The 19,598-nt window shown below is 53.0% G+C and overlaps 9 protein-coding genes across 9 annotated transcripts; 5 read left to right on the plus strand and 4 right to left on the minus strand.

Annotated features, from left to right (window-relative positions):
* Positions 1 to 2,185: 2,185 nt before the first annotated feature.
* CTAM01_02466 (uncharacterized protein) lies at positions 2,186 to 2,826 on the minus strand (the record flags this gene model as incomplete). The annotated part of the gene is made up of 2 exons (XM_060518504.1): positions 2,186 to 2,547; positions 2,619 to 2,826. The coding sequence occupies 2 exons, from the start codon at positions 2,824 to 2,826 to the stop codon at positions 2,186 to 2,188; spliced, it is 570 nt and encodes a 189-aa protein (XP_060387137.1).
* A 366-nt stretch (positions 2,827 to 3,192) lies between these two features.
* Positions 3,193 to 3,492, minus strand: CTAM01_02467 (uncharacterized protein; the record flags this gene model as incomplete). Its single annotated transcript, XM_060518505.1, has 1 exon — positions 3,193 to 3,492. The coding sequence occupies one exon, from the start codon at positions 3,490 to 3,492 to the stop codon at positions 3,193 to 3,195; it is 300 nt and encodes a 99-aa protein (XP_060387138.1).
* Positions 3,493 to 4,956: 1,464 nt separating this feature from the next.
* Positions 4,957 to 7,936, plus strand: CTAM01_02468 (T-complex protein 11; the record flags this gene model as incomplete). Its single annotated transcript, XM_060518506.1, has 3 exons — positions 4,957 to 5,488; positions 5,768 to 5,837; positions 5,914 to 7,936. Coding segments are annotated over 3 exons (2,625 nt in total), but the record flags the coding sequence as incomplete, so codon positions are not given.
* Positions 7,937 to 8,514: 578 nt separating this feature from the next.
* CTAM01_02469 (uncharacterized protein) lies at positions 8,515 to 8,820 on the plus strand (the record flags this gene model as incomplete). The annotated part of the gene is made up of 1 exon (XM_060518507.1): positions 8,515 to 8,820. The coding sequence occupies one exon, from the start codon at positions 8,515 to 8,517 to the stop codon at positions 8,818 to 8,820; it is 306 nt and encodes a 101-aa protein (XP_060387140.1).
* Positions 8,821 to 11,274: 2,454 nt separating this feature from the next.
* Positions 11,275 to 11,637, minus strand: CTAM01_02470 (uncharacterized protein; the record flags this gene model as incomplete). The annotated part of the gene is made up of 3 exons (XM_060518508.1): positions 11,275 to 11,407; positions 11,467 to 11,582; positions 11,635 to 11,637. 3 exons carry the CDS (start codon positions 11,635 to 11,637, stop codon positions 11,275 to 11,277), a joined length of 252 nt encoding a protein of 83 aa, XP_060387141.1.
* A 532-nt stretch (positions 11,638 to 12,169) lies between these two features.
* CTAM01_02471 (transcription initiation factor IID) lies at positions 12,170 to 12,778 on the plus strand (the record flags this gene model as incomplete). Its single annotated transcript, XM_060518509.1, has 2 exons — positions 12,170 to 12,230; positions 12,306 to 12,778. The coding sequence occupies 2 exons, from the start codon at positions 12,170 to 12,172 to the stop codon at positions 12,776 to 12,778; spliced, it is 534 nt and encodes a 177-aa protein (XP_060387142.1).
* A 1,670-nt stretch (positions 12,779 to 14,448) lies between these two features.
* Positions 14,449 to 15,879, plus strand: CTAM01_02472 (integral membrane protein DUF6; the record flags this gene model as incomplete). Its single annotated transcript, XM_060518510.1, has 1 exon — positions 14,449 to 15,879. The coding sequence occupies one exon, from the start codon at positions 14,449 to 14,451 to the stop codon at positions 15,877 to 15,879; it is 1,431 nt and encodes a 476-aa protein (XP_060387143.1).
* A 1,556-nt stretch (positions 15,880 to 17,435) lies between these two features.
* Positions 17,436 to 19,083, plus strand: CTAM01_02473 (uncharacterized protein; the record flags this gene model as incomplete). Its single annotated transcript, XM_060518511.1, has 4 exons — positions 17,436 to 17,579; positions 17,639 to 18,406; positions 18,470 to 18,801; positions 18,951 to 19,083. The coding sequence occupies 4 exons, from the start codon at positions 17,436 to 17,438 to the stop codon at positions 19,081 to 19,083; spliced, it is 1,377 nt and encodes a 458-aa protein (XP_060387144.1).
* Positions 18,762 to 19,376, minus strand: CTAM01_02474 (uncharacterized protein; the record flags this gene model as incomplete). The annotated part of the gene is made up of 1 exon (XM_060518512.1): positions 18,762 to 19,376. The coding sequence occupies one exon, from the start codon at positions 19,374 to 19,376 to the stop codon at positions 18,762 to 18,764; it is 615 nt and encodes a 204-aa protein (XP_060387145.1).
* Positions 19,377 to 19,598: the final 222 nt, after the last annotated feature.

Consider the following 19,598-nt stretch of genomic DNA (forward strand, 5'->3'; position numbering starts at 1 on the left):
TAATTAAGTAGTCTTTTGTCGTATTAATCTGAAGGTGGCGGCTTGCTTTATGTTCTGAGCGTCCGAGGCGACCGTGATATAGAAATTGTCAAATTGTCATCTCGGATTCGTTCGACCCGCCTCACGCTAGCGATGGCCTAATTCACTATCCCCTTGATTGCACGTTGTCAGCCGCCTCTTCCACATGTTGGAGATGGCATGAGTGAAATATGTCATGAGTATGTCGAGTCTCGAGTCTCGAGTGTCTCGGGTTGTGTTAGCTCAACAATTCGCCAACTGCGTACCTATCACTTGGATGATTGTAAGTGTGCCCTGAGCTCACCTCACCTCACCTCACCTCACCTCACCTTCCCTTTTCTCTCTTACACACAGTCTCGAGTCTCTTGGTCTCACTCTCACCTCGAACCCACCTGGGAGATTCAGGCAGGGTATCAGGTGTGCGTAGCGAGGACAGCAAGGCCGGTAATAAGCTGACCCTGGCAGATCCCACAAGGCTCCTCCTTTCGTGTCGTCTGCGAGGCTGCTCCTCTTTCCCAGAATCCCAGGTACGAGGGTTGGGAACCTGGGATGGACATGGCTCTCTTGAGAAATCCAATCCAAGACTCCTGGGACCTGGAACTTGCAAGGGATCCCCCCTGCCGCCCGCTCTCAATCCCCTTCCTTCCTCCTTCCCCTTGCAAGCCAATGAAGTACCTCGGTACCCTCCAGAGGTACCGGAGTACCTCCAGTATCAGCGTCTCTCTGCACCTTCCACAACTGCCACGCACACCCAGCAAACGGTACCTCATCCCCAGTAAGGTACGTCGATACGGGATAGTGGGATCAAAGTGGCTATTACCGACGGCGCGGATTGCTGGGTTGTCTCAACTAGCCCTTGCCGTTCCCATTTGCCCTGGCACTGGGCTCTCTTTCTTTTTTTATTCCTACGTCTCCGTATTATTCTTTTTTTCCAGAATCTTTTCCCTCTCTGGCATTTTTTCACAATTATTCCTCCGATGGTTTCTTCTGCCCCTCAGTACTCCCTACTCAGTACTCCCGTACTTTCCTCCCCTGGACCCTACCCTCGTGCCTCCCCTGCCCCTAGTTGGAGTACCTAGGGACCCCACGCCTAGCGCACCACTGATGATCTTCTTCTATTTGCTTTTCCCGCTGGTTCCCTCTTCCTCTTGCACTAGACTGGCCTTGGTCTTGGTCTTGGAGTCGTGATCCTCAGATTCTCATAGTCATATCCTCGAGTTCGACACGTTCCCCCAGGACGCCAAGAACTATATCACCACCGCTTGGACACATATTTCGAATGGATGGATGGATGGATGACGGATCCTTAGCAGAAAGGGGCGCTTTGCTCATGTGTGATGCTGACGGTCCTCCAGCTTCTATAGTTCATACTACCATACCGTCCTTGCATGGTCGTGCGATCCATTCGGAATTTCAGTCTTGGACTCCTGGCAGATCATGCAAGTCTGCGAGCGAACGGACGCACAATCCTGAGTGTTTTGACCCCCCACCCCCAACCGGCCGGCTTTTTACCTTCATCTCTTGCACTTATTCGCAACACCTTGACGGTGTACCGCGACCTCCACGGCCATGAGGTAGAATGGAGAGGCACACGAGCAGTCCGGCGTACACCATGACCTCGTGTGGGTGCAGATTCTCGCCTGCTGCAGCAGTTTGAGCCTGTTCTTTCGTCCACACTGCAGCTACCGGAATTGGAACAATGTGCCGCTGGTCGATCAATACGAAGGTCATTGACTCGCCGCCGCCGCGCGCCGCCGCCTCTTACGGATACGCTGCCTTTGACAGCAAAAATTGTGCCGCACACACCTAACGACTCATTCACCATACCTTTCTTTGCTGCTTCGTCTCGCAGCGCGCTCATTTGTCCCGCCAGTTGAGTCAAAAGTTCTGGCCCGAAGTTGTCTCTTGAAATGATGCCGCGGCCCCTCTCTCCTTTGCCCTCTTATGGCGGAGCGCCCGCGAAGACCATGCGTCCAAGTTCTTTCAAGTCTCCTCGCGACTAGTCGCCTGCTGGCCGCATATCTGGAGTATTCGTTCGAATTACTGAATACGCCGTCTTCTCGGACAGGAGTCTGGTGTTTGGGGACATTGTGGGCGTTCCTACAACGCTTAATCGGCCTGGCCCGTCCAGCGCCACCTCTTGTTCCCCTTTTTTCATTCGAAACTGCTATTCTGGGGAAGTCAACAAGGCCAGGCGAAGATAGGCAAAGAAGGGAGGCTGGTTGGCATGTTCCACGAGGTACCCATCTTGCGTTCCGTTCTTCGAGATCACCGACAGGCGCATGGGTTGTGGTTCTTTTGACTCTCTCCAGCTGGTAGGGACAGGCCCGAGTGGACCACCAAAGACCCAAGACTCCAAGAGTCCCGAGTACCAAACGAGTTGTTCGTCCACCCCCCGGCCCGGCGCAGGGATGGCCTTGGTGCTAATCGCCCCAGCGCGCGATGAGCGTGGCACGGCATGGCATGGGCATGGCAGCATGGCAGCATGGATAGTTATCTCATCGTAACAGCCATCCGTCAGTGTGTGGGCTGTAACTTGGGAGTAGCAGCAGACTCAGAGTTCCCTCAGTCCACTGTCCACCTGACGGGGGTTGGTTGACGATGCACTACCGTGTCCGGATGGCCAACGGCAAATGACGAGGCCTGCCGCCGCAGCAGCACCATCGGTGGCACCAGCGAAAGCAACTGCTGTTCCCCATGCCTCCATTCGCTACTCACGATACTGCTGACAGGAGAGGCGCCTTCTCTCTGGATCCCGATCTCCGTGTTGTTGCGCCTCCGGTGCCACTCTGCTGGGGCAACGACCATGTATCCGTATCGGCCGGAGCGGGTGTTGACACACGTACTGGCCCGCTCTATATGGCGTGGCGTAGTAGACGAGTATGCGGCTTGCATGTACGCAGTACACATGGTTTCTCACTCGGTGAGACCCCGAGGAACTACTTGACGAGGAGGTGTTCATTTGCACTGTCCTACTGCAGGCCGCTGCTACTCTGCTACGGCGACTGCCACTGCCACTCCCGATGCCGCCGATGGTTGTTACTGCCGGCGGTCGGGCGATAGGCGGTGGGCGGGTTGGGTGGTGTTGGCAACAGGCGGTGGCCGTGGCTTGTTCAAGGCCCCGGAGACGACGGGGGGGACGACATCACAAAGGGACCTCTCCACGATGACGCGCTAAGGCTGACTAGAAGCGAGTAGCGGGCTGGAAGTGGAGGGGGAGTGAAGGGACTCTGCGGCTTGAGGCGTTGATGAGGCGTACCGTACCTGACAGAGAAAATGGCAAAGTGCCAAAAGACCACGGACGGGAACTGGAAGGGATGCCGAGTCGAGATGTGATGGGAGGGAAGAGCTGGACAAGAGGAAGGGAGGAAGCATGACACGGCCTGGCACGTACATGATGGATGTACCCAAAAAGTTGCTTTTGTGAGCGCAAGATATGGGGCGAGTACGGAACGGATACTTCTGGCCTTGCATATCCTACACAACGAGACGGAATTTGACGACACCCTCAACTCGTCCTTCACTATCAGTGCTCGACCGCGAAAGCCCACCCACCCAGCTCCTACCTAAGGCATGGAGCCTGACTACCTTACTTGCTGTCCTGGCCTCGTGCTCGCATTGGAACTCTCCTTCCACACACAAACATCGCACACACACACACTCATCGTCGGGCATACAGGGCAGGGAACAGTGGAGGAGCGACAGCACAGTACAAAACCAAAATGGGAGGGGAAGGGGGGGCCGAGAGAATGGATGGCCCAGTGGCCAGTGGGTGCTGCCGCTAAAAAGATGAAGCTCCGGGTGTGTAGCGTGTGCCGTGTGGGAGTGTGGGAGCGTGGGAACGTGTGGAGGGTCTGGTCTGGTCTGGTCTGGCACTGCACTTCTTTCTCTCTCTCTCTCTCTCTCTCGCTCTGAGAGGTGTGAGTCTGCATTGAGGATGCATTGCCAGCAATTTCACCCAAGTTCCCCCAACCCATCCAAGCGCATAGTCCCCTTGGACATTTGGGTCCTAGTTCCTGGCCCGGCGGCGGAGAAGGGTACGTACCCCCGATCTGGGGCCACCGTCCGTCACTTATGGAGACTCAACGTAAGGTAGCTGATGTACGGACTACGGAGTACCTTGCCCTGCCTCACTACCTTACTTACCTCGAGGCCCATCCCCTCCCCGCTTTCTGAGGTGGCCCCTTCACAGAAACTGGGAGGCAAAGGGGGGCCTTCACCGTCCGGTTTAGTGTGCCAACACCCTCTGTACGCTACTATGCAGTAGAGTAATGTAGGGTCAGGATATGGAAGCCAAGTCCAAAGTACCTCTCCACCATTCGACGGATGACTAGTGACCTCCCTGGGCCCTTTCTCCTCGATGGACGCTACGGCTCTCTCACACATACACTACTCCGTAAGGTACTCATTGGATGCATGTACTCCGTACTCCGTACCCATCTTACCTCCATGCCACGCCTTTTGCCTCGTCTTCTTCCACGTTCAGGTACATGCTCTCTGCACTGCGACTCTATGTAGGATGTACGTACCTCGACCCGGTATCTGTACCTGATCTGTTCCTACCCTCCCATACCTTACCGTCTTAATATTATTGTTTGGCTTTAACATGCTCCAGTCCTCCTTGCGCTCTGTTACGACTCTCGCTCACACTCGCCGTACTCCTTTTTTTTTTTCCCTTCTCATCCCTTCCCCGGCCGCATACTCCGTACTGCACTGACCTGACCTGACCTGACCTGGGCTGGGGCCTGACCTGACCGTACTTACCGACCGTATTTCTCTTGCCTCTTTCCCACGTCCCTGCACATTTGAAAGACGTACTCGTTCTCTTCTTCTTCTTCCTTCCTTCTCCGTTTGCAATTTCCTCCCCCAATTTGTAATTAACAGACGGATATCCTCTCTGGCTTGCTTCTTGCGCTCTTTCACACACTCACTCCAGACCAGTCCCTCATTGCCTCTGGATATCCCACACCCCCTGAGCAATCTCCGTCGCTGCTGCTGCTTCCTGCTCCTGCTCCTACCTTCTTAAACAACCACCTCGCCGCCCTCGCTCGCCCTCCAATAGACTTTTACCCTTTCTCTCCTCACGAATCCTCACTCTTACAACCTCCGACTACTGCGGCATTCTTACCTCGCCAACAATACCCGACCAACAGCCGATATACACTGTACACCCACTCGACCACATCCTCGGGCTCTGAGTTCCCGTCAGATCCAACCAACGACATCTCAAGAAGTGACTTGGCCGCTTGTTTGCTTCTCAGCCGTGCCTCTGCAGCAAGCACACTCCCACAACGGACTCCTTCTGTGGTCCAGTCGCTCCTTTCTGCTGCGCTGCGCTCCTCTGCCTGGGCAAACATCCCTCGGCCGATACGTCCACCGCTGATTCTCGTACTCGACGACTGCAACTCCTGCTGCATCCCGCCCCCCGCCCAGCTACTACTGTTTTTGCTGCAGTATTTTGTCACATTCGGTAAGTTACAACAAGCCTACTTGGCTTACCCGGCCACAGATGGCTGCAAACTCGCGGGCGTCCTTCCCCCCTCCCTTTGGAACTCCCTGGCCCATTACACAGGACTCCGGGAACCAGCACCTGCATTCGCCCGCGTGTGTGTCGCTCACGAGACCCTCTTCGTCTCACAAAACTACCGATGCTTGTTTGCGGCCCTTCGACTAGATATACTCTTGCTAACTTGCTTCCTCGGGGAACACCAGCCACACAAGAACGTTTCAACCTGCTTTGGTTACTTAGGCTTCGCAACTTACTCCAACGTCGAGTTCCAGCGTGTAATATTGGAGGATCTAGATTTGGTTTCTGACCAGTATTTACTGAAAGCGCGATTTCCGACGACTTGGAGATCAGTCGAGCAGAACGTATAACGTACGTTAAATCGACAGAACGAGAATCTCGAAGATGGCGGGTGATCAGGGAGCCGGTGGCGGCATAGAAAGCAACCGTCGCCACATGTCGACTTCGACTCGCAACGGCGAGAACGAGCCCATTCAGGAGTCTGAGCCGCAGACCGGAAAGCAGACGCAACAAGAGGAGGCGAAACCCCAGTTCAAGCAATCGTCACAAGTCTCTCCCAGAGGCTTCAACCCACCCTCGAACACATCAACACCCACAACAGCACCTCTCATGGCCAGAGCATCATCCAACAGTTCAACTGTATCAACGCCAAATGTGCCTACAGACGGCTACTTCGGGACTGTGCCGGAGGTCAAGGCTTCTGCTCCCCGGATCTCTCGGCCGATTGAGCCCCCTGTGACCAAGGTGACCCTAAGCGAGCTGGATGTCTGCAAAATTATGCACAACCCAAAGTTGCGTCATGACATCAACTTTGACCCCGAGTTGCACTTCCGCCCTAATCTGGACGGCGACAAGGGCAAGAGGAAACAACACAAGGCAGACCTTTTCTGGAACACCCTTCAGGAGCAGCTCATCCAGTTCGTGAGCGAACCAGAGTCCTTCTTCTCTGCACACGGTCAGGATGATGACTGGTGCTTGCCATCTTTGTTGAAGGCGGTTAAGGAAATCATTCAGACTTTGGTGCCCCAAAGAGACAGAGTTTACTTGGATGAGGGCCTCAATGTCGATTTGCTGATGCAGCAGTTCTACAGGGGAATCGCAGACTTGGAAAAGCTTGCTCTGTGGCTATCTCGAGTTCTCAAATCCCACTGCGCTCCGATGCGTGACGAGTGGGTGGACCAGATGTACACACAGTTGAGCAACGGAAACCGGACCAACAACGTGGATGAGCTTGTCAAGGGCATGAAAAGTCTGCTCAGTGTTTTGGAGGCTATGAAGCTCGACGTTGCCAATCATCAGATTCGCTGCCTTCGCCCGATCCTTATTGAGGGAACCATTCCATTTGAGCGCAAGTTCTTCGAGAAAAAGATTCAGGGGAGCAAGCTGGACGTCACTCAAGCAAATGCCTGGTATAGGGATGCTGAGCAGAGATATGCTGCTTCTGTGTCTCCCATCGCAGCTCATTCCTTTGGGGAGATGTCTGTCTTCTTTGAAGCCATCTCTCGCCTGGTCTTGCCCTCGGTATCCGAAAAGGCGTTGCCCAACACCTTCATCTTTGACGAAGAGAGATTCGGCAAGCTCCGGGCGGATATGTTGGACGCCATCAACTTGGAGGTCTGCATGCGTATGTACGACGACCTCGAGAGAGTAGGCCGATTGAACGCCCCTCTCTTCGCCAGCTCCTTCTCACAGTTCGACGACGAGCCTCGCAGCCGCCCTCTTTCCATGACTCCCGACTTCAACTTCAACACTCCGCCCTCGCGGCCGTCGAGTCTCGCCTTTAGCTCCGGCGACTCTGCCACTTCATCGCCCCGATCTTCTCTCATCCTACCGCCTCAACCTACCTCCGATCCCACAGAATCTCTTGCCAAGGCTAGAGATGTCTACAACTCCTTGGTCGCGCTGCTCCACACCTCGCCGCCGCCGCGTAGGCACGAATCTCGCTGGGAGGCCATTGCTCCCTCGCTGGCCCTTCAAATCTTCCGATTCACCAACGCACCCGCCGACATGCTACCGGTCTTCGAGTCGAAGCTCGCTTCCCACGTTTGCGACATCAACAGCCCCTTGTTCCAAGAGGTCGAGGCGCACTTCCACCACAGGCTTCTGATGGAGCTCCAGAAGCGAGTGCGCGAGTTCCGCGGGCTGACTGGGGTCGGTCTTTTCACCGTGGCCACTGGCGGCCGTGCCCAAGGCTCAGGACGATCCATCGGCAGTCCCGACCGTGAGGGCTCGGTCTCCGACAGCAACCGTGAGAACCGGGATGACGGCGGAATCGAGGACATGGCGACTCGGCTGGCACACCTTGGCATCCTCCACTGGAGAGTTTTCGCCGGCCTTGCATACACTGAAGAAGAGCAGGCCGACAGCTTGATGGAAATGAACCAGTTCTGAGGCATTCAGCCTTCATCTCCCAACACAACTCCATTTAATCAAGGGATGCTGGTCTCAAAAGAAAGACGAGCGACCCGACACGCCCTGGCCCTAGCATAGGGTTTCTCTATTACGTCTGGCCGAACAACAATACCCCTTTTTACAGTTTTTTAATTTTGATATTGCGGCTATTTTTCACAAGACTCTATTTGGCTATGGTGGGGGTAACGGAACCTTTTAGACGGTGTTTGGGGGTATCAAAGCATCAAGCTCGCGAGCGCTCTTGCCGCAATGGATTACTTGGTTCGGCGTTGCATTGGGGAGGTGGTCACATCCAGATACATAGCGCACTTTGGGCATTGCTGAGACAGAAAACAAAGAGTAACATTTCGCCATTCACATTTTGCTCCACCTCTTTTGCTCGTTCTATCATGGATTGTATTATGTGATTGGCATGCTAGATTGTGGATTGTTTGTCTGTCGGCTGTGTCCGCTGCAAAGTTGTATCCGCATAAAGCAAGCAAGTGCCATTGTTGTTGTACAAGAAGAAAAGAAAGATAACGCTGGACCGGTCTTGAGGCAGCCACAATCACAATCACATGCGGATGCCGGGTGATAGCCAATCGGTGAGTTTTGCTTGCATATCGATCCGGGACGTGGATGTATGTCTCCCATGTATGTATCCTTTTCCTTTGGGAGTTTTTGACGGGGTTTTGGTGGTGTTTGTGATTTTGGGTTGTACGTGGTTATGGAGTACATTCCAGACGTCAGTCGGGGCTTGTACGGTGGTTGCGGTACGTTGGGTTTGCAATGATGGGGTTCGGCTGGTAAGTCTACCTCTTTTAGCAGATTCTCTAATGTTAGTATGTGTTCCATGTCATGCTTTGGTGATTATGGAAGAATAGATATATTCTCAAATTGTATTGATTGGTCGTCTTGTCTATGTCCTGTTTGCCCTTCCTTGAATGCCACATGTTGACAAGTGCTCATTCAAGAGGCGTTGTTAGAAATCTGCCACGGATCACTCATGATCTCTAGTTGAAGGGAGATTGTGACGATTGATAGATATTTTGCCAATACAAAATACGTTATTTAGGAATCGAAGCTGACCTTAGCAGATACACTCTCAGTCGAAGTAAACGGAATCAGCTGAATGTCTGAAGCACTGAAAAGGAGAGAAGACGATGAGAGGTCACGATGAATGACAGGAGCAAAAAGGGAGCTTTCGTTCTTCAGCAAGGTAGCGCGGCCGTACAACGAGGGCCTGTTGACCATTCACACTTCCCGACAGCATTCCCTTACTCGACGGACGACTATTCTGTCCAGTTCCGGAAAGGTCAACCATTCCGCGTTACCGGAGGCCATGAAGAGTTGTGGTTGTGGACTTGTTCTGGATAGCGGTTCAGTCAATGGGTCACGACCTCCACCACGCTCACTCGTGTCTTTTTGCTATTTGCCCTTTCTTTTGTATTCACGAGACGCGGCGACAGAGTTCCCCCTGAAGTCGAGGTTATCTACATGTCTTCTAGCCCTACTTTCATCTCTTGCGTATCGGTGAATAATTCAGAGCCTGACGTTCCAATCGCGGTACAATGTAGTGAGTATCAAAGAGTCACGTAGATAATTCCGAGTCGGGAAATGCTGGTTCACTCCAAGATCCTCCAACAGCGGGCCCAGTCATATCGAACTGCTGATCAAAGCTGCAATGCGTGGTTTGGAGGGACTTTTCGTGATATTGCGCGTGTGGCGTCTAACCGTACAAATCCACAAGGCCCCTATCGACGGTTTTCGGTTTCTTTCCTAACCGGTTGCTCATTGCTGGAAGGGACTGAAGACAGAAAAAGGACGTACGAATATTGCCTTCGAGACCTGTCACCAGGCTATCTTGTCGGCTACTATTCTATTACTTTGATATGCCAGTTGTTCTGGCCATCTCTCGAACGTTCACGCAGTCTATGTTGGCACGTGGGGTACTGGAGCCAACACGGTTTCCTGCTCTGGTGACTTGAGCTTTCTCCGGAGAAGAGAAAGATTGCCTTGTACTTTTTGGTGTCATTCTTCCCTGTAGATACAGATGAACTCTCTTTTACGTGTGTCGACTTCCGCCCCGTGTTCTTTTTTTTTTTTTGTTTTTTTGGCGTATGATCCAATAAGTTGTCTACTTCGTGACGTCGGTTTGGTTAGCACTGCTCTCTGATCTGATGCCAGCAGGTTAATGTATGCATCGATAGCAAGACATTAGTCGTGGGTATGGTGCTCTGTTTCATTGGAAAGACATTGTCTGATGGTGTTCCCATCGCCTCGACTATTTTTGTCTTTGAGGTTGCTTGTTGCTCCAACCAAGGTTCGATCAAAGTAGTATGAGGCGAGGTGGCAGGCGACGCGTGCGATTCGAAGACAAGGATACCAAAGATTAGGACAGACAGGACAAGATAGACACCAGTATTAATGCCGCGGATACGGCTGGTTCAGTCTCGATAGGTAATTCTCAGGCAGCCGTGGCGCTTCGGAAAATATGCGACGGTAGATGAATTTAATTAACTTCAATTTGAGACGATATTATGAACAGATTAAGGCTACAAACCACTAAAGAGTAATTACGTACGGAGATATCGCGACGGGTAAGCTTTTCTGCCTACTTACGTGGCCAGGATTACATGAACACACTTCAAGATTGAAGTCCGTACAGATTGGTAGCAAAAATGTATGTTTTATTACTTCATATCCAAGTGCTTCTTATCCAGAGACTTTATGTTCTCGATACTAAGATATATCGACGAGTAGTTGACGAAGAGCTTATCTATGGTCTTTTCTCCGGAATATGACTCAATTTTTGTTGCTGCTACAAATCTTACATCTCAGATGCAAAGCTTACGAACCTCGACGACTTTCGAGATCAGGACCGAGAGAAGTCGCCTACTGGGCGACGAGGGACCGTTGAAAGCGTACGAGAAGGCACTGGGCTGCTTCGAAGCTTGTAGTCAGAGACAAACCGTCGGTTTTAGAACTCTGAAAGTCATGCGTGGCACAGCCTACAAATGTACATGACGTCTAGATCAACGCCAGTGTTGGAACCGCAGTTGCCGTCGACGGTGGCGGAATTTCTTGCATTATTTCTACTGTCGCCGGACAGTACCCATATACTACTGATATCGTTATGCGGGTCTCATTGACCGTAGCCATATCCTCTTTCTTACGCCTGGCGCTGGCATCCATCTAACAAAGCAATGTTTCATTTCCCAGACCAACTCCAAACCATTTAACAAGTCTTTTCGTACCCCCATCGAGAGGGGTTCCGCTCGCGCGCATTCATACAAGGAGGGGTTGAGTGTTTAGTTGATGAGCATGGAGACCTATCGTTACCCAGTTAGAATCGCAGAGGGGAGTAGTTGGGGGAGGGAGAGTCTTGCCGCCATGACGACACAGCATAAGCTGATGTATGGACTTAACCGTTCGCCTACTCTTGCGAATTTCCAAAATATGCCCATGATACTGTCGAAACATGTTAGCAAACATGTTCCTACACGTGTGCGTGCCATTGGTTATCCTACCCGTCCTTGTTCCGGTCCATGATGGCGGGCATGAGCTGGTGCGCGTATGCGCATGTGCAAATGAGAAGGAGAATGACGAGGAGGAGCGACTGGAAGTTGAATAGGGCGGTCTGTGTCTGGGTTAGTACGACTATGGTATACTGAGCATGATCGCGGAGCTTGACATACCATATTTGCAAGTTTAGTCCCTCTTTGAGAGTGAGTTGGCGGCTTGAACGGGGAATTTTGCGTATATGGACAATCTAGCTTGACGGTCGCGATACAGGTGGCCTAGGGGTGCAGTTGTCTTCAGCCTCTCCTTGGTGGACAAGGTGGCCTGGAGAGTTTGTGCCACATGTGGCCTGAGCTTGGAGCTCTGCATCAGCCACGTTTGGATGTCGAAGCGCCACCCCCACAGTCAGCAGGGGTGCTAGACAAGGCCCAGAACCTGAGGCTCAGGAAGGTGCCTTATCTTATCGCAACCCTGCAAGCTGAGGTGCCTTCTGTTCTGTGCCGTGGAGTCTGTCACTCAATCCCAAGCACCAACCTACCTACCTACCTACCTAACTCTCAGCCTCTCCACGACGACTCTACCCTAGCAATCCGAACACTGAACCTACGCGCATCACGAAAGAGCCCTTGCGAATCCGTCCAGAGCGAATACAACGAAAATCAGAAACATCTTGCCCTTCACGATCGGATAATCAGGAATTACCTGTCCATCATGGAGCCTCGCGCCCGCGCCGCCAAAAATGTTGGCAAAATGAACTTCAGCCACAACGAGCGTATGTTCCTGCCTCTGTAGAACTCAGCGAAACCAGTCGCCGGGAAATGAAACTAATAAAGCTCGCATTCTGCAGTGGCTCAACTACTATACGCCCACGGCGACGTAAGGAATCCGCTCCCCGAAACGATTCGCGTGCTCGACGAGATCGTAACCGAGTTCATCCAAGGCATGGCCTTCGAGGCGACGCGCGCAGCCAACTACGCGGGAAGGCAGAAGGTCAAATACGAGGACTTTGAATTCGCGTTCCGCAAGAACGACGCCTTTCTCGGAAAGGTCCAGGAGGTCTTTGAGAAGAAGGGCGAGATCGAGTCGGCCAAGAAGATTTTCACAAAGGACGACGAGGCGGTGCTCATGAAGGACGCCGCGGACCAGGAGCACGGCAAGAAGGATAAGGCTGCCAACGGCACGGGCGAGGCTTCGAGTGCGGCGGACGCGGCGGTGAAGCAAGAGGAGGAGCTGGGCGAGGCCGACGACGACGCTGATGCCGAAAGTGAGGTCGCGGGACGACCGTCGAAAAGGGTCAGATTGGACGGGGACGGGAAGTGAGTTAACTTCGGGTAATACGGGTGGAAAGTACGGCCATTTGGGGCTCTTTTTTTTTCCCCTTGGGATGAGGCATAGCATTAGGCGTTTGTTGGATGGTGGTCTTGAGGTATTGGCTTTGATATCATCCTTACAAGGGGGGTCTGGCTTAGGAGGGGCCAAAAAGCATCATATTCACGATAGTCAAATGGACATTCATCAATTTTTGGAAGACTTACTGCGAAAGGCAGTTGATTTCTCCTGGGAATAGCAACTGAGTTTCGGAGACTAGCCGAAGTCTGGTAGATATGAGCCAGGTACCCATGCATGTTGACCGATATCTTGTCTAACGACCAAGCATCAAGGGCTTTCAGTCGGATCATGTAGGATCATCTATTTACAGATGCTATGTATTGCTGTGACCGAGTTGAGAGAAAGTCATTTGATAAGGCCATCGAAGTCTGGTCGAATAAGACCACCTCTTGGAATTGTATTGCTTTGGACGTTCGATCTACAGCTTAGCAGAGACAGTACTGAAAAGTCGATACGAAAATCATCAAGGTTCAGCCGCTTGCATGTTTCGACATGCATTCGAACGGCTTAAACTTTAAAGTTTACAAGCAACCAGAAACACGGGTTTCTGGCATCTGCCCGAGTCATCCAACCCCATTTGCTCCGAATCGGTGCCGGGTCCGCCGCTGTCGGTGTTTGTGCGAGTGGATCCGCGCCGAGAAAGTGGGCTGGTTCAGCCCCCCGGCAAACGACATCCGGCGCATTTCTCAGTGCCTTCCCTCTCTGGCAAAACCTGGGAACATGGTGTGGTTGCGATATCGGGGGGGGGGGGGGGGGAATTCCCTAATCAGTCTACAGGTGACACCCAGCGATGATCATACTGTTTCTGTTTTCTCGGTGTCGGCGGCGCATCAGCGGAACAAAAGGGCGCCCTTGCCAGCGGGTTGACGCCGGGCTAGCGGTAGCGGGGGGTTGGTTGGTTAGTTTCTATCGAATCCTCTGGGCGTTTCTCAAGTGGGTTGGTTCATGACCATTCGATGCTGGGGGATTCCCACTCCGCCCACAGCTCTTTTCCCTCCTCTAGCGATTCGCATTGCTGCATTCGCCAACACTGACTTGACTGACACACTTGGAGGGATTTCAGAGGGGGTCATCTTCTCACGCATCTGCCACTAACACCCAGTAAAGAGAAGACGGGCACGACGGGATGCATGGGTGGGAGACCTGATGGTGGGCTATGCAGGCACGCCAGGCAGCATGTGCCCACGCCGCCGCACGCAATCAACACATTTTGCACATCGATACTCCTCCGCTCCCACCTCCGCCCCCGTCTCCGCCCTGGTGAGGAACTATCCCGAGTGACTGACTGAGTAACTGACAAGCAGGGCCCCATACACTACTTTACTCCAGCCTCCCCACTTCCGATGAACGATGGAGAGTCCTTTTGGTTTCTGTACCCTTTGTCTTTCCCTGTGACTACACCCCGCTTCAATGCAGGGTCGAAAATTCCTGTCTATCTCTGTTCAAGTGAAGAGTTCATTCTTACACACGCCATTTTGAATATCGAGTGAGCTGGCCGAGATCACTTCTCGCACCGGAGATATAGCCTACTTACGTACGCCAGCCCTACTGCCTCACTCTCCATGGCTTTGGACCTATAGACATGACATCACCTAGCCGCCATGTCCGAACAGAAGCAGAACCATGATAACCTATTCGTTCCTCGAAACACCGAGGCCAAGTTGAGGTCTGATGGAGAACCAGAACACACTGATGAAGCCAGTCAGAGGTTATCAATAGACAGCAAGATGTCCTGGCCACACGACCATGGGAAGGGACTCTCAGCCCTACCAGATCCAGATTCGTTCCGCAGATTCTCCACGAGCCCGTTCCAGAATGGGAGGATGTCACCGTTACCAGGGGCAGAGTACCCTCCAACAGTATTACAGAGTTCTCAAAAGAATACGAAACTGGCGGCGTTCTGGCAGACCAACAAAGGCGTCGTCTTGGTGGCATTATCACAACTATTCGGTGCTCTGATGAATCTCACAGCAAGGCTCCTCGAGCTCGAAGGCGAAGGAATGCACCCACTCCAGGTGCTCTTCGCCCGGCAAAGCGTCACGATGGTCTGTTGCTGCCTCTACATGTACTACATGAAGACGCCCGACTTCCCCTTTGGAAAGAAGGAAATCAGATGGCTCCTCGTTGCCAGAGGCGTGACGGGCTTCTTCGGCATCTTTGGCATGTGGTACTCGATGATGTATCTCCCCCTCGCCGAGGCCACCGTCATAACCTTCCTGGCCCCCAGCGTCGCCGGCTACGTGTGCTATCTCGCCCTCCGCGAACCGTTTACCAGAAACGAGCAGATCGGCACCGTCATCGCCTTCTTCGGCGTCGTCCTCATCGCCCACCCGACCTCGCTCTTCTCCGGGGACTCGACGTCCACGGCCGCCGCCACCGCGCCGGAAACCCCGGGCCCGAATAATGGGACGATGACTTCGACGCTGCCGGGACTGAACCACCAGGCTACGACGGCGGAGCGGCTAATGGCCATCGGGGTTGCGATAGTGGGTGTGTTCGGCGCCGCCGGAGCATTCACGACAATCCGGTGGATCGGGAAGAGGGCGCACCCGCTCATCTCGGTGAACTACTTTGCGACGTGGTGCACCATCGTCTGCACCGTCGTGCTCACCACCGCGCCCATGCTCGAGATCGGACAACCCGCCCTGCGATGGGGTCTACCACAGACGGGACGGCAGTGGCTCTTCCTCGTGCTGCTGGGCGTGTTCGGGTTCGTAATGCAGTTCCTCCTCACGGCGGGGCTCGGCACGGATCGGTCGAATAGGGCGAACGCCATGGTGTATACGCACATGCTCTTCGCGGCAGGGTTCGACCGGTTCATCTTTGGCAACGTCATGGGGTGGATGAGCCTTGCGGGCTGCGGGCTGATCATCGGAAGTGCGCTTTGGGTGGTGCTGACGAAGAGAGCACCGGCGCCCAAGAGGGAGGCGGATGTGGAGGTTGCCAACGTGCGGGATACGGAGGCTGTGCCGATGTTGGCTGATATGGATGGTGGAAGGGACGAAGATTTTGAGCTTCAGAGAGTGAGGTGATGATGTTTCACGGCTTACGATGTATGATGTTTGGATCTAAGCCAATAAGATGAAGAAAAGGGACTCGAGAATTAGAGATACTGGCCAGGCCAACTGGCCTGCGGCATTTGATAGACGCCCACAAAAACGCGTCTTGGGTAAATTGTACCGATATCCTTTACGGAGCAAGGTATTAGACATTGGCACTTCACAGAATATGAGTCCTTAACATGCAGTGTTTACTGATTGCCCATATCGGCAAAGAGTTCAGAGCTCCCCCGAGAATAGAATGAATGATGGAGCAGGAGACTTCAAGGTATGTGGCAGCGAAGCTCTGGACTAAGAGAGAATACAGGTAGAGCACAAGCTGGACAACACTCTGCTCAATCCTATCTCACCACGCAATCGATCGAAAGAGCCTATCGAAGGACATTTGTGCTTGTGGTCTGGGGTCGGTAATTAGATTGCTTCATGAGCTCGGGCGAAGGGGCAGACCCTCTGCCCTGAGAAAGTAGCTTGCCAGAGCCACATCTCAGGACATCGTGTGTTTGTAATACAGCCTAATTCACCGAGAGCTCAATTCATCTGTCACGGGAAGCCGAACTTCGGCGATCATCTCCGAGCATCGTCGATGGGCCTTTCACTCGACCGAGACCTTGGTTTCTCACGAACGACGTCACAGGGGATTCTTTAGGGGACTTTCGAGAAAAGGCACCGAAACGTGTCGCCAAGCCAAGGGGGTGACACTGACGGCTTACGCATCCAAGGGGTGACTTCAGGATTCCAGCACGGCGGAACGCTGTTTGTAGACGGATTACACTGGTGGAGAGGGTCTCAGTGAGACAACAGTCTCAACATTCCCGAACGCGGGAGCAAAACTGTGATTGAAATTAGCATTTGAGTCAATTTGACCTGAGCACATGGGGTTTGACGTTCCCGATCGCACATCATGGTCCGATGAGAATTTCTTCGCTTTATGAGAGACATGTTGTGCAACGTCAAATATTTTCCCTTCTACAGCATATTTGAAAAGTGCCAGCCGCTGTTGAGGGTTGGAGCGTTTGGCGAAATAAGAAGAAGCTGCTTCTGTCCGTGTATTGCGTGTTGATCCAACATTTGTGTACAGCATTTGGTACGGTGGCCGGTCCTTTACTCAATCATTTCGTTGTCATAAATTGTGAAACAAATTTGCATAGTTTCCTAAGCATCAGATCAACATGAAATTCTAAAATATTGGTTAAGTGCGTGAGAACAAGCTGAAATGATCTGGGTGAAGTTGAATGAGGCGCAAACGGGAAGCTATCCACAGGTCACGTGTGGGGCAGCCGATTCCTAATGTGTAAGTCGGCGCCTGCACTGTGCACCTGGAAGTTTGCAGGGATAGACTGAGGCGCGTCGCCCCGAAATCTTTTGGAGCTTCATCCAATTCTGTCTGACACCAACCACCCACCCCCAAGGCCAACGATCCATCACGACCGCGACATATTTGCTGACACTCCGATCAATTTTCCCATACACGATTGAATTGTTGATACCGCACGAATTGACCGCCGGCAACCGACGCTTCCGCCGCGAAGATGGTCCAAATCAGCGAGGTTAAGGGAAACAGTCGCGAGAACCGCACGGCTGCCCACACCCACATCAAGGGACTGGGATTGAAGCAGGATGGCACAGCAGAGAAGCAAGCCGCTGGCTTCGTCGGCCAGTCGACGGCAAGAGAGGTGCGCTGATGATTGATGGCCACAACCTCATACCAAGGCAATCACTAACTTCGCGACAGGCAGCTGGTGTTGTAGTTGACCTTATCAAAGCACACAAGATGGCCGGCCGCGGCGTTCTGCTGGCTGGTGGACCCGGTACAGGAAAGACGGCTCTCGCTCTCGCCGTCAGTCAAGAACTCGGAACCAAGATCCCCTTCTGCCCGATTGTCGGCAGCGAAATTTACTCGACAGAGGTGAAGAAGACGGAGATGTTGATGGAGAACTTCCGCCGGGCCATCGGCTTGAAGGTTCGGGAAACGAAGGAAGTGTATGAAGGCGAGGTTACGGAGCTTACGCCTGAAGAAGCCGAGAACCCTCTGGGCGGATACGGCAAAACCATCAGCACACTTCTGATCGGCCTGAAGAGCGCAAAGGGACAGAAGAAATTGCGTCTGGATCCCAGCATATACGAGGCCATCCAGAAGGAAAGGGTTTCAGTGGGAGATGTCGTCTACATCGAGGCGAACACGGGCGCTTGCAAGCGCGTGGGAAGATCAGATGCCTATGCGACCGAGTTCGACCTCGAGGCCGAAGAATACGTCCCCATTCCCAAGGGCGAGGTGCACAAGAAAAAGGAAATCGTGCAGGATGTGACGCTACACGACCTCGATGTTGCCAACGCGCGGCCCCAGGGTGGTCAAGACATCATGAGCATGATGGGCCAGCTGATGAAGCCCAAGATGACTGAGATCACGGACAAGCTGCGCGGAGAGATCAACAAGGTGGTGAGCAAGTACATTGATCAGGGTGTTGCGGAGCTCGTGCCGGGTGTGCTCTTCATCGACGAGGTAAGAAATCTTTGAATGTCTGGCGTAGTTGATAGGGAATCGTGGATTAATCATTTATGACAGGCACACATGCTCGATGTCGAGTGTTTCACGTACCTGAACCGGGCTCTGGAGTCCCCCATTGCCCCGATTGTCATTCTGGCATCAAACAGAGGAATGGCCACGCTTCGCGGCACGGATGATATTGTCGCGGCGCACGGCATTCCGGCAGACTTCTTGACTCGCATGCTCATCATTCCAACCACGCCGTACCAGGCCGATGAGATCAAGCGTATTGTTCGCATCAGGGCCACCACCGAGGGTGTGCCTATTACCGACGCTGCCCTGGACAAGATCGCGGAGCATGGCGTCCGCATCAGCTTGCGGTACTGCCTGCAGCTGTTGACACCCGCCAGGTGAGTCTACGGTGAACCAAACCATGACAACATTGCCCTGTTTCCCACCGCCTTTGCTTCATCCCTAAAGCCATTCCCCCATCCCCTCTCTGTTGTGGACCATGGATCGACCGGCTAGTGTGAGACAAGTGAGCTAACCCCAATGAAAGCATTCTTTCCAAGGCAAACGGCCGCAGCCAAATCGACGTCCAGGACGTGGCCGAGTGCGAAGACCTCTTTTTGGATTCGCGGCGCAGCGCCAGTCTCTTGAGCAGCGAAAGCGGCAAAGGATACATTTCGTGAGACGAGTGCAAGAGGTGATGGTTGGACGATACGCGAGGAGAAGTCATAGAGCCCATGTCGGCTTCTTTCTCGAATGAAGGATGGCGGCGGCGTTGTAAAAAAGAACTTGTTACAATTATCGAGACCAACAGGTATTCCATGGAGTTGTTCTTTGACATGAAATATTCATCTGGGAGAGAGGACCAGTCATCTGTCGACAAGCGGTCTGGGGGACTCGACTGTATGTGTTTGAATCGGAGTACGAGTGTGGTTAGACGACATGGCGCACGCCTTGGAACTGTGAGCAAAGGCATTGAATCCTTTTCACGTTATCCCACTTGGCTTGACTGGGCATCCGGAGGTTTGGATTGTGAAGAAGAGAGCGCGCTGTTTGCAAAACAAAACGACTGTCAAGCTTTCCAGATGAGGAAAAAATAGAACCGCCCATCCCGACAGTCTTGAGACATTGCAGGCCGCGAACCATAAAAACGCAAGTTTAACGAGAGACAACCCACGCACCGCCAATGCCAGTGCCA

Source organism: Colletotrichum tamarilloi, assembly GCF_030869305.1.
Source record: "Colletotrichum tamarilloi strain Tom-12 chromosome Unknown Scaffold_5.1, whole genome shotgun sequence".
In the NCBI taxonomy this organism is placed as follows: domain Eukaryota; kingdom Fungi; phylum Ascomycota; class Sordariomycetes; order Glomerellales; family Glomerellaceae; genus Colletotrichum; species Colletotrichum tamarilloi.